The sequence below is a fragment of the Chelonia mydas genome, chromosome 3 (genome assembly GCF_015237465.2).
Source record: "Chelonia mydas isolate rCheMyd1 chromosome 3, rCheMyd1.pri.v2, whole genome shotgun sequence".
Classification (NCBI taxonomy): domain Eukaryota; kingdom Metazoa; phylum Chordata; order Testudines; family Cheloniidae; genus Chelonia; species Chelonia mydas.
The window spans coordinates 137,896,011-137,908,539 of record NC_057851.1 but is presented as its reverse complement, the minus strand read 5'-3'; the positions used below and the strand labels follow the sequence as shown (position 1 = coordinate 137,908,539).

Sequence of the window (12,529 nt, the reverse complement as noted above, 5' to 3'; positions counted from 1 at the left end):
AGGGCTCTTAACTCCTTCCTTGTGACTCTTTGGTGTGAGGCCCTTTATCTCTGCATAATTCAGTCTTGCCAAATGAGGTGGGCTTGGCTACTAGGTTTTGGAACATGGAGCACCTACTCTCTCATCCTACATGGAGGCAGAACAAGATGAGTTCAGTGGCATTGCATTGGCAGCCCATGTGATAGCAAGGCAGAGGAATTGTTTTTCTTTGTGGCTTCATGCCAGCAGAAAATGTTGCTGATACCCTGTTCCACAGCTGCAGAAATGTGGCAGGCATAATGCATTGGATGTAACAGTGAACTAGTTTGGCTGTTTGGTCCTTAGGAAGTAGACCTCCAAAGTGATATTTGAGGTAGATTGGTTGTCCCCAAACTTGTAATGTCCTTTGCTAGCTTTTGTTTGGTACTGTGTGGGGGGAGAGCATATAGGTCTTGTACTCAATTTATCATCATCTCCTGGCTGTGTGCGCCGGTTTCTGACTGTTTTTATTAACAGTTCTGAGACCCAGTTCATGCTGTTTTAAGAGAATATTTTATTACCGAATTTACAGAAAAAGAATAATTTCTTTACTCAAGAACATAAGAATGACCCTATTGGGTCAGTGAAAGGTTCATCTAGCCCAGTCTCCTGTCTTCCGACAGTGGCCAATGCCAGGTGCCCCAGAGGGAATGAACAGAACGGGTAATTAACAAGTGATCCATCCCCTGTCGCTTATTCCCAGCTTCTGCCAGACAGAGGCTAGGGACACCATTCCTGCCCATCCTGTCTTATAGCCATTGATGGACCTATCCTCCATGAATGTGTCTAGTTCTTTTTTGAACTCTGGCAAGGAGTTACACAGGTTAACTGTGCATTGTGTGAAAAAATACTTCATTTGTTTTATACCTGCTGCCTATTAATTTCATTTGGTGACCCCTAGTTCTTGTGTTATGATAAGCTGTAAACACCACTTCCTTATCTACTTTCTCTACACCAGGCATGATTTTTGAGATCTCAATCATATCTACCCGTAGCCATCTCTTTTCCAAACTGAAAAGTCCCAGTCTTATTAATCTCTCCTCATACGGAAGCTGTTCCATACCATAGTCATTTTTGTTGCCCTTTTCTGAACCTTTTCCAATTCCAGTATATCTTTTTTGAGATGGGGCAACCACATCTGCACACAGTATTCAAGATGTGGGCGTACCATGAATTTATAGAGAGGCAACATGATATTTTCTGTCCTATTATCTATCCTTTTCTTAATTATTCCCAGCATTCTGTTCGCTTTTTTGACTGCCGCTGCACACTGAGTGGATGTTTTCAGAGAACTATCCACAATGACTCCAAGATCTCTTTCTTGAGTGTAACAGCTAATTTAGACCCCTTCATTTTATATGTATAGTTGGGATTATGCTTTCCGATGTGCATTACTTTGCATTTATCCACATTGAATTTCATCTGCCATTTTTTTGCCCAGTCACCCAGTTTTGAGATCCTTTTGTAGCTCTTCGATATCTTATCAAATATTGTTGCTAATCTGCCACTAAATGTAAGATAATATAGCGTTTACACTAATTGAAAAATTTTAACTCAGAAAAACTTTCTTACAGCTCTGGAACAGTCTTGTTCAGATCGCATGTCGAGAAATGTGTTCCCCTGGTCTACTCTATTACAAAAAGAGGCCCTGTAGAGTACAGCCCGAAGGCCTGGACAGTTTGTCAGTGATACTTAGACTGAGACTTGCAAGCCACAAGTTGCTCTTTAATGTGTCTCCTGCAACTCTGTGCAGCACATAATGTCAACCAAGAAAAGTTATTAAGCAATCAGGATGCTTTTACTATGTTATAAACCAACTGTGGTTGATAAAAATAACAGTCATTTTGCTGTGAGAATTATATAATTTTTATATGAAACAATGAACTCGCACTACTGTGGCTCTTTTAGCTAATTTGGCTCCTGAACCACTGAGATCTGAGTATCCCTGGTTTAAGTGTTAAGTCTCAAATTGGCATTTGGGATTATTCCATACTTCGGTCCATTATAAAATGGTAATTTCTCTGTTATGGCTGCTCATTAGCAAGACAAACTTTTATTTTTTCAATACAGGAAAATCCTTTAGTTAAAAAAAAAACGACTTAGAGGACACTTGTGAAATCAGTTGGTCTTAACTGTATGAGGCAGGGATGAATGAATTGTGAATTGAACTGAATTCTGCTGAATCAGTTTTGTCTGACCTGTGTATAAACATGCACGAATATTAGTATTGTGTGGAAATACACTATCCCACTCTGTCAGTGATTCTTCTGTATAAAAGTAGTATTGTTTCCCTATGCCCCACCAACACCCGATTCAAGGATCTAGACCAATGTTTTAAAGAAGCATACCTACAGAGTATCAATTAATACAATCCTCAGTATTTATGCAGCAGTTAAAATGAGTCCAACTTGTGCAGCTTTTTATGTCAGACAACTTGAAGTCAGAAATTTACTGGGGAAAAAATCTCTTTCAGCTGTGATCAGTATCCTTCACAGTGAGGATATTCCCAGTACTCATTCAGAAAACCAGCTTCAAGAGGAAAGGGTTGAGGACCTACATGAAGATCAGAAGTCAGAGGAAGCTGCAATAGAAGAAAATGTTCTGTTCCTGCAAGAAAAAACATCTACTTCTAAAAGTCCTCCTGAAACTAAAGAAGTTAATGTAAGTGAATTATTTGTCCATTTTACTAAGTTAGTACAAGACAGAAAAACTCTTAGGAAACCTGAGAAGCTTGACAGTTGGCGTCTAAATGTTTTCATGTGACCTGTAAGTCTCTTCAGTTGACTTAGCATGACTATTAACTTCAGTGCTTAGTTAGAGATCTTTGTGTTTCCACAGCACCTCGGACAATGGGACCCCAATCAAGATGGGTATTGCTACAGCAATACAAAAAACTAAGAACACACAGTCAACATCCTCCTTTTCCCAAAATCAGATTGGACCAGTTACATATTAATCTGATTTGCTTAAATATAAACATTTATGCAAGGCCTTATGTGAAGTGGTCCAAAATCAAACATCTGTTTTAAGGCTGAAAGCAAGTAGAGGGGGCAGTGCAATTTCATTTTAACAAAACTGAGGCTCACTGGGTAAACTTTTCAGAATTTTTTCCACTGTTCCTAATTAGTATAAACAGTTTCTCAGTAATGTAATAATTGGACTGCCAGGTTGTTTCCAACTAAATAGAAATTCTGTTTAGGGTTCAAATCCCAATTTATAGAACCTCTGACATTAGTTATGATTAAGGCTTCGTTTTAGTCACAGGTATTTTTAGTAAAAGACATCCACGGGTCATGGGCGGTAAACAAAAATTCATGGCCTGTGACCTGTTCATGACTTGTACTATATACCCCTGACTAAATCTTGGCTGCTCTGGGGCGGCCCGGGGGTGCCAGGGCTCCTTTTACTGATTGAGGGGTGGGGGGGTATTGGCGGGGCTGGCAGGTTCCCTACCTGGCTCTGTGTGGCTCCCTGGAAGCAGCGACATGTCCCTAGCCAGAGGAGCGGCTGGGGGGCTCTGCGTGCGGCCTCTGCCTGCAGGCATCACCCCCGCAGCTCCCATTGGCTGCGGTTCCTGGCCATTGGGAGCTGCGGAGCCGGCACTCAGGGTGGGGGCAGTGCACAGACTGTCCCTGGCCACACCTCCGCCTAGAGGCCAAGGGACATGTTGCCACTTCTGGGGAGCCCCCCCCAGGGTAAGCACCGCCCAGAGCTCTCGCCCACTCCCGTGCCCCAACCCCCTGCCCTAGCCCTGAGCCTCCTCCTACACCCAAACTCCTCCTGATGCTTGGGTGTTGGGGGGGGGGGGGGGGGCACGGTGGCCCGAGACAGCCCCAGCAGCGGATGATGCAGCTGGCCCAGGACCTGCCCAGGCTACTCAGGCGGCCCCCGGACCAGCTGCACTAGCTGCTGCAGAAGTCATGGAGGTCCCAGAAAGTCACGGAATCCGTGACTCCCGTGACAGACTCACATTCTTAGTTATGATTTTAAAGGGTAGTTCACTGCAGTATTCTTAAACTAAAAAATAGAATTGTTAAAACCTCCAGTTGTCTTACTGAATTTCATCTCTGATGTGATTTTTACGACCCCTCTCGCCGCATATGGTTGAAGATAGAGCTGTGGGAGTTATTGAGACACATGTGAGCAGCATACAGGGCAGACTCAGAATCACTGTGCGGTATTATGCCTGTGGTGAGAAGAGATATTGCACTGTTGTCATCTTGTCAGGATCAAAGGGCTGGGTAGGAGGGTACAACACACACGCTCTGAGCACGCAGCTAAGCACAGGGAGGCAGTCTCCATTTCTTGGCTGAGACTCTGAAGGTATATAGACATTCTGCCTTTGCCAGCTTTGGAAACTGGAGGCCAGGGTATAGAAGGTCAGAGTACTCTTGGTTCTAGGAATAGTGGGTTAGGAGCCCTCTGTGGGGAAAAGAAAGGAGCAGCTGCCATGAGAGAGGCAAAGCTGCTGAGGTTGGTGACATAGCTGCTGGTAGAGAGCCACCTGAAGCATAGGAAGGGCTTTTCTACCCTTGCCTAACTCCCACCTCCTTCTCCCACTAGCATACCTGCAGGCTTCCCTCATTGGCTTCTCTTCCCCTATGTTAAAGCCTTGAGCTTAGAGCGGGATGTCTGCCTTTCTGTTGACAATCTTCGCGTCAGTGTTGAAGGTTGTACAGTGTCAGTGTCCCTTGGGTTTAGTCAGTCTCCTAGTCACACTTGAGTGGCGGGTTTTCCTAATAAGATTTCTTAGCAATTGTTAAGAGGACAGGAGACAAGAAAATGAGAAGTGAATGCTCACTTTTGAGGAGTTCTTAAGAATGTCTGAATATGGGTTTTTGGCTCAACTCTTTTACTTTACTTACATTCCTCTTAGAATAGACTGGAGACAGTTCCTGATCTACCTCAGACTTGTAAAACAATACAGTTGATTCCTTGCTGCTAGAAAATCTTTGTAATTGTAAACAGAAAATCTAAAACTGCTTAACTATCTGGTTCCATGTAATAAATACTTATTTTCAGTCCCTTAAATTGCGTGCATTTTGTGTGTAATAGAAAATGATTTGTTTACTTCTAACTATTGTGCTCAATAATGATTCAAAAGAAGGGGGCACCATTGACCTCAATCATATCAAGGCCTGCTGAAAGTTACTATATGCAGAAACTAATATATGAACATACATTAATATATTACTAACAAACCGGTTTACTTTTATTTTAGATTATTGAAGATGGCACATCTGATGTCCAAGCTTCAGAAGAAACAGCTGAGACACCTCCATTTAATGAGCAATATCCATCAGGCACCCTTAAACTTCAATATAACTTTGATGCTATCAAACAGCAGTTCACTTGTGACTTGCCTGATACTAAAGACACCGATGAATGTGACGCAGCTGAAGGGGATGGAGAGCTTTTCATGTCTGAAAGCAATTTTACTTTAATATTAGAAGGAGAAGAGGGTGAAACTGAGACAGGAGACCCTACGTTAGATATGTCTACTAAACCAGTTAGCACAAAAACAGAGGACAAGCATATGAATCATGTAGGCAATATTGATAACCAAGAGAACATTACGAATTCAGTGCCCACTGTAACTAGTGATCAGGAGTCTCAGAATATTGCAGAGCCATTCCCATATGTGCCTGAACCTGTTAAGGTAGCTATTGCTGAAAATTTATTAGATGTAATCAAAGACACAAGAAGTAAAGAATTCATTTCTGAAGTAGTGGAACAATCTGTTCATGAAAGTATACCTTTAATGAGCAAAATGGTAACTAGTTCCCAGAAGTCAATAAAGACTCCACTAACAACTGGGCAGGAAGCAAATGCAGATAATGCCAGTGTTTGTCAAGTAGACTATGTGGTGACACCTAAACGTCCAAGGGGACGAAAGAGAAAAAATCTAAATATCCCCTCAACAGATGCTCAACAGCTGTCAAATGCAGGCAGACCAGATCTGTTGGGACCGTGTACCCTGAGGAGAAGTGCTAGGCGAACAAAAGAAACTTCTGCGATTCATGAAGGTTCTCATCTTGATTCTGATGGAAATTCTCAAGATCAGCAAATATCTCAGATCCCTGATACTCCTAGGAGAGGCTCCAGGAAAACTAGGGGGAATCATTTAGAAACATCAGACAACGTTCATTCTATTGGACAGTCATTACAGATGGTTGGTACTCCAAGGAGAAGGTTAAGGAGAACCAGGGAACCTGCATCAGTACTTTCTGAACAGGCTAATGAGGAAATTCCTCTTGCTGAAGAAGCAATTAAGCTATCTGCTACTTCTAAAAGGACTGGTAGAGGTGCAAAACATTCAATAGGGGATCAAGAAAATAGCCAACTTTTCACTGATCACAAGGTAAAAATGGCAGTTAGTCCCAGTAAAAGTGGAAGAAAACTAAAAAGTGTTAGTTTACAGCTTACTGAAAACATCATTACTGATCAGGAGACAGAGCCCTATGAGCAGCAGCTGCCTGTGCCAACTAGAAGAGGCAGGAGGAAAAAGACTAGTACATCATCAGAAGTTTCAGAAAATTGTGAGCTTGATACATCTAAGCCTTCTCATCATCAAATGGAACTTAAATCTTCTGTAACTACTAGACGAAATATTAGAAGGAGGACACTAAATCTACCTGCAGGTACAGATTCTATACCCACTCTGGAAGACGTACATTCAGAGGAGAGAGAGAAAATGCCTGATACCCCCAAGAGAAGAGCAACAAGAGTTACACCTGCTAAAGTAGAAAAAACAGGTACTGGAAAACCCACTCTAGAGAAAACACCTGTTCAGCCAGTTGAGGCATTGGCTGCAACCAGGACTTCAGCAAGAGCTGGACATAGAAACAGAAAGAGGCAACTACAGTCAGTATCAGAGGAAAGCACAGAGGAAGAAGGCTTGCCTCAAGGAACTGATTGCAATCCTTCTTTGCTAGTTGCAGACCTAACTGAATCAAGACTTGATGAAATGGAGAGAACTTTAGCAGTTCATGGTACTCGTGTTACAAGGACCAGATCCAGCAAAATTGGCATGCATCAGAAGCTCTCCCTAGAGGAAAATGAGTCCTTCTTTTTCTCTCCCCCTCTCACAAAGCTTACAAAGAAATCAAAAGGTACCTGAATTATTTTCTGACACAAAATAGGAATGCTTACAATTTCATTCTTGCCTGTCAGCTACATGAAACATATTTTGAGCACAGTTTTGTGTAAGGAACGTAATCATACAAAAGTTAAGATTCATATTGAAGGATACAATTCTTTTTTTTTACTCATGTCTAAGTTACGGGACTCGGTTATTATAGAAGCCTCTTAATATGAGGGAGTTGAAATATCACAAGTCCAGTGGAATGAAACTTAGTCTGATCTTTTGTCTTTGTTTTTAATTTCTGTCTAGCTTAAGTATTTCAAATCATTAATTTCATTACATACGCCTGCCTTTTGTTTTTCATTTGTGGAAGAAATAGTGTGTTACTCTCCCAAATTCTATGTAAAGTTTGAGTTCCCCTACTTGTAGCGCTAAAATGAGATGAATCTCTCAGTAGATTTTGCAGCTCTTCAGTATGTGATTGTCCTTCATGCATCTTGTGTGCTTTGATTGGTTGGGAAGTAGTTATGTGTTAGCTTTGTTATCCCAGAACTAAAGAGTTAATATGTCACTGAAATGATGAACAGTTCACACCTATCAAAGCCAGTGTTTCAGGTTATCTGGATACCCAGAAACAGGCATCATTGGATTAGTTTTTATCTGGCTCACATTTTGCAGTAAGACTTGGGAGACCAAGATGCAGCCGTTATGGGAAAGTACCATAACTTTGAGCTTCCATGAGACAGCCCAATTTGACCCTTGTTTTAGATTTAAAAACAAACAGATTTTTACTGGGGTGTAATCTTGGTTTTGCTATTCTGTGCTTAAATATTAGTTGTATTTTTATCTTTCCCCATCATTTGTATTTACATTAACTGTACATTTTGTCATTGTAGCTGAAAAGGCAGAGCATCCGGTACAGCTCAAGGATTTAGACCCAGAGTTGTCTTCTCAGTTTGTGTTCTCACCCCCCCTTTTGAGGTCGAGGAGGAAACATGTATCCAGTATTTCACGGATTGTGAAAGAATTGGTAAGTAATATTTGTAATTACTTCCTATCAGTTTCAAGCTTTTCTCTGTAACTCTTTTTCACAAACTATATTCTTTAATTATGACTGTTGCAGAACCCTGTTCTGTAAAACCATAATGTTTTTACAAGAAAAATTTAAAATAAATCAATTAAGTTAAAACTATTTGGCTTTCTTCTTGAGAGTTAATTATAATTAATACTTGCAAAAGTAAATCTGAATATGTTTAAACTAAGAATAAACAAACCTTTGAGCGATATTATGGTGAATGAACTCCTAATATTCAAATTTGAATTTTCAGATGTTATTACAATACTTCTGATGTAAGGGAAAATAACTGCTAATGTCTTAAGAAATGTGGACTTTGTATTTTTATCAGCATTCTCCTTCAGTAATAATAGAACTGAGGAAATAATTGATTTTTTTCAGTTTGGTCACAAAACAAACCAAATTAGTTCATCTTGAACCGAAATTGAAATCTTTTTTGTTTTTTTTTTCCCCCCTGGCAGAATGAAAAAGCAAAAAAAAAAAATTCATTTGAGTCAAACAAAACACCTTGAATGTCTATTTGAATTGACATTTCTTTTTGAAACAGCTTGACTTTTCCATGGTGGGGTGGGGGATTTTTCTGGCCAAAACTGTTAGCTGAATTCGGCATGAATTCATGGATAGTTTTGGTGCACTGAAAGATGCATTTTTGGCTAATTTACTATTTGCCCAAAATAATTTGTAATGCTCTATTGAATAACCATTCTCATATAAATCAGATTTTAAAACTGTTTGGGACTAAGCATGTTTATAAATCAGTCAGCACTCCTTAGGAATGGGAGGGCGTTTATAGTATAAATCATGTATGTTTTCTGTTGCTTTAACACAGGAGTTACCAATTAAAGATGAGGATAACAAAACAGTAGAGTTTGTGGGAAAGCAGAAAGTGAAGCGAAGAAGAGCTACAAAATCAAAAACACAGAAAGCAAGCAAGTATGAAATGCTTAATATTGTATCATCTTTACAAAAATTGCATGAAAGTGCAAAAATTCTTCATTCTAGGTTTAGGAGGTAAACTTGCAAAGTCTATAGTTCACTCCATACAGTGGAGAGGAGCGAATAGAGAGAGGTTTTCCAGCAGGAAGCCAAAGAACTGCATCTTGAGGACATTTGAATTCCTCGTTTTACAGTTTTGATGGCTCTGTAAGCATTCTCCTGAACAAACTGGTTTAAAAGCACCAGAAATCCTTTGAGAGTATTCATTCACAGTAAATTTGGGTGGGAAGCAATATTGCTAACTGCCAGTTTGAAATATTGATATAAATTTTATGATACTGTAGAGCTGCTGATTTTTAGCTAAGTGAAAATGAATTCTTGAGTTTATCTTTGGGCCCCTTTGTGTGCAACTGGGTGTTCCATATCCACTTTTGTTTAAATGGTTGGGGAAAATTACTGTGCCTCTTGATCCATTTATTGTTGGTTTGTTTTTTTAATTATTTTCAAGGCTCAAATATATCAGTAGTTGCATTTCCATTGAACAGAATTCTTTTTCTGGAATAAAGTTTTTTTTCAGAAGTAAAGCCTAAATTGCTCTCCACCCACCTGAACATTTCAGGACTTGTATTTAGGACTAGTTTGGCTTTCTGTATCAGGTAAATGAGGAAATTATGCACGGGGGTCTTTTTAATTTAATTTCAGTAAGATTTAAGACCATATAGATGAAGGAAAGAGCCCCTTGCAGTTGGAAAACTGAAGAAGGAAAGTTTAATGATGGTTTAGCATTTTTAAACGAATATCATAAATATTCTTGCTACTTCTAACAAAACTTCAATTTTATAAACATAGGGAGTACAATGAAAGGAACACTTTAGTGTATGCCATTGTTTCAAGCCATATATTCCAATTTTTTTAAGTCTTCTGTTTCTCAGTATATAAACCAGTTCTCCTCGATGGGGCACATTTTTCCTCTCCACTACCTTTGGACCAGAATCCACTTGGTCAAGTACAGCCTTATTTATTCTATAGTTGTGTATACCTTTTTGCCTGCCCTCCCCTCCCTGATGGCAGAGTCGTAGTCTTCCCCATTTCCTCCTCTCTAGCAGCTGTATGCAGATTAACTCTAGTCTTTCTTTTTTTGCTGCTCCAATCAATCCCTGACTATGTCCTTAATTAGAGTCATAGTGGTGACAATAGACCTAAATCAGGAACAAATCTGATATGGGACACTTGAGATATGGGACAGTTGACCTCATTTAAGCTCTCAAGAGGCATAAATTTAAGGTAGCATAATCTCATGTTCCATCAGGAGCTATTTATTTGCCTTTTTATCTTCCTGAAAATTATGATCTTCCAGTTACTCTTTTGATTGTCAAGAGCTTCAGTCATAAATGTTAATGTAGTTATACATGGAAAAATCTCACTCTTTACATGAAGTTATTAGTATAAATTGTAAGATCCTGCTTGATCATAGAATTTCTTTGGTGTGGAGGGGACTATAATTTTATTTGTTTTAATTTAGCTTTTTGGCTTTGTTTCTATCAAAACATCCAGAAATGTAGTTTTGGGGGCTCTTTGTTTTTTTTTGTTTGTTTTTTTTTAAAAAGCATGATGTAACCTAGTTGGGACGTGTCATTTCTTGCAGAACCACAGGGAAAGAATGTTCTTGGTCACCTCCACCAGTGGAAATTAAGTTCATTTCTCCGTTTGGAAGTCCTGTGGATGGGACAAAAAGCAAACAGAAAGAAACTGCAGAAACAGCAGAAAAGACTCTTCGAAAGAACAAAAAGAGACTGTCTAATTTCCCAAAGCCAGTTGTACGCCGGAAGATGCTATAACTGTTTTTTAATTTGTAATGTACACCACTGTTTGTAAAGTCATCAAAATTGTGTGGATTATTAAAAAAAATCATCTAATTTGGAAGAGAATAATTTATATAAATTATTGTAAAATTTCATAAACGGTCTTCAATAAGTAACTCCATATGGAGTGTGATTTCTTCAGTCAATGCAGTTTTTCTATTTTATATTAAGACTTCATACATTTATATATGTAAATACAGCTTATTTTAGGAATGTTAAATAAAAATGTATACTTCACAATATGCTTATTGTCTGCTAGCTTTTTGAGAGGGAATAATGGTTTGAGTGGACCAAATTGTTTGAGAACATCTTAATGTTGTCTCGCCATAATTACTAACCCTCCAATATTAGGCCAAAACTCTTTTAAAAAATTTGTTTGTTCTTACTATAATGATTAAAAATTTAAAACCTGACAGTTGTTTTAAATTTTATAGAAAATGTTTAACCCTTTGGCACCAATAATTGGGATTGTAGAACACAAGCTGCTAATTCCTTACATCATGGTTAAAATGTACTGTATTGAAGTCAGAATGTAAACAATTGTATTGAACCTGTGCAATATTTTTTTTGTATTTGTCTTAAACTTTGGGAAAGCTGCTCTTGAGTTTATAAAACTAGATCACACCTCAGATGTTTCCCTATTTTTTTCAATTTGCTGTGTCAGCATAAACTTAGCTATATAGGTGCTTTGGTATTTTCAATTATGTGCTATAGTATATACATTTAAAGGGACATTGCCTATATAAATTTGGACCAAATTTGAAAAAAATATGTTTTTAGCAAACTTTAGAGTAATAGAAATGCTACCACAATTTAAAATAATGAACAATTGTCTATGAACCTACATGCTTTTACAGTGTTCAAAATCAACACATCGTAGCATTGAAAACCTGTTAGTGAAACTGACTTCAATTATTTTAATTGTCTAAGCTGAGAGCAATGCAAGAAGTATGCAAAGATCATAGTTACAAACCAGATTTTTGTACAGCTATTTCACTGATTATCTCAGGTGGCTGTGAAAGTGTCCCTTTAAAGACTAAAATAGTATGAACAATAGGAAAAAGCTATTCCTTTTTCACGCAGACTTGGGAAGTGCTAGTCTGGTCTTTTAATATAGCAGTCTTAATTCTTTGAACAATTTAGGTGATATTTCATATATGTCAATTCATATCCAGGTGCAATTTTGAAGACTTCAGAACAGTGAAACCTGAAATTAAACTTTTTCAGTTAGTGAAAGCTACTGCAATTACTTTAAGAAATAATTTATCAGGTAACTAGTATCTTGTACACAATGAGAAAATATTAATAATTAATAGACTGACCTTATAAAAAAGAAACAGCTTCCCTGGCTGTGCTTTTGATTTCTCAAAACAGGGTTTCTCTAGAGAAGGAGTTGTATTTACTTTAAATGTTTTTCGGCTTTGGAATATCCTGGGGAGAGTGCAAGTAATAATAGCATGCCAAGCATTGACAGTGTGAAAGTGGCAGTACGCGTGAGACCTTTCAGTCAGGTTAGTAGTTACTTTAAATTTTATTGTACTTAGATTTAAATTT

General features: G+C 38.5%; 2 protein-coding genes across 3 annotated transcripts in view; both read left to right on the top strand.

Moving 5' to 3' along the window:
- Positions 1-11,604, top strand: part of AHCTF1 (AT-hook containing transcription factor 1) — an 82,797-nt gene extending 71,193 nt beyond the window's left edge. For both annotated transcript variants that reach the window (XM_037895371.2, XM_037895372.2), the window contains exons 32-36: positions 2,492-2,679; positions 5,240-7,130; positions 7,999-8,132; positions 9,007-9,110; positions 10,759-11,604. In XM_037895371.2, the coding sequence (XP_037751299.1) occupies positions 2,492-2,679; positions 5,240-7,130; positions 7,999-8,132; positions 9,007-9,110; positions 10,759-10,951 (2,510 nt within the window). In that variant the 3' untranslated portion in view covers positions 10,952-11,604. The remainder of the gene's footprint in view (positions 1-2,491; positions 2,680-5,239; positions 7,131-7,998; positions 8,133-9,006; positions 9,111-10,758) is intronic.
- Positions 11,605-11,749: 145 nt separating this feature from the next.
- Positions 11,750-12,529, top strand: part of LOC119565716 (kinesin-like protein KIF28P) — a 64,571-nt gene continuing 63,791 nt past the window's right edge. The window contains exon 1 of the mRNA XM_037893546.2: positions 11,750-12,486. Coding sequence (XP_037749474.1) covers positions 12,433-12,486 — 54 coding nt within the window. The 5' untranslated portion in view covers positions 11,750-12,432. The remainder of the gene's footprint in view (positions 12,487-12,529) is intronic.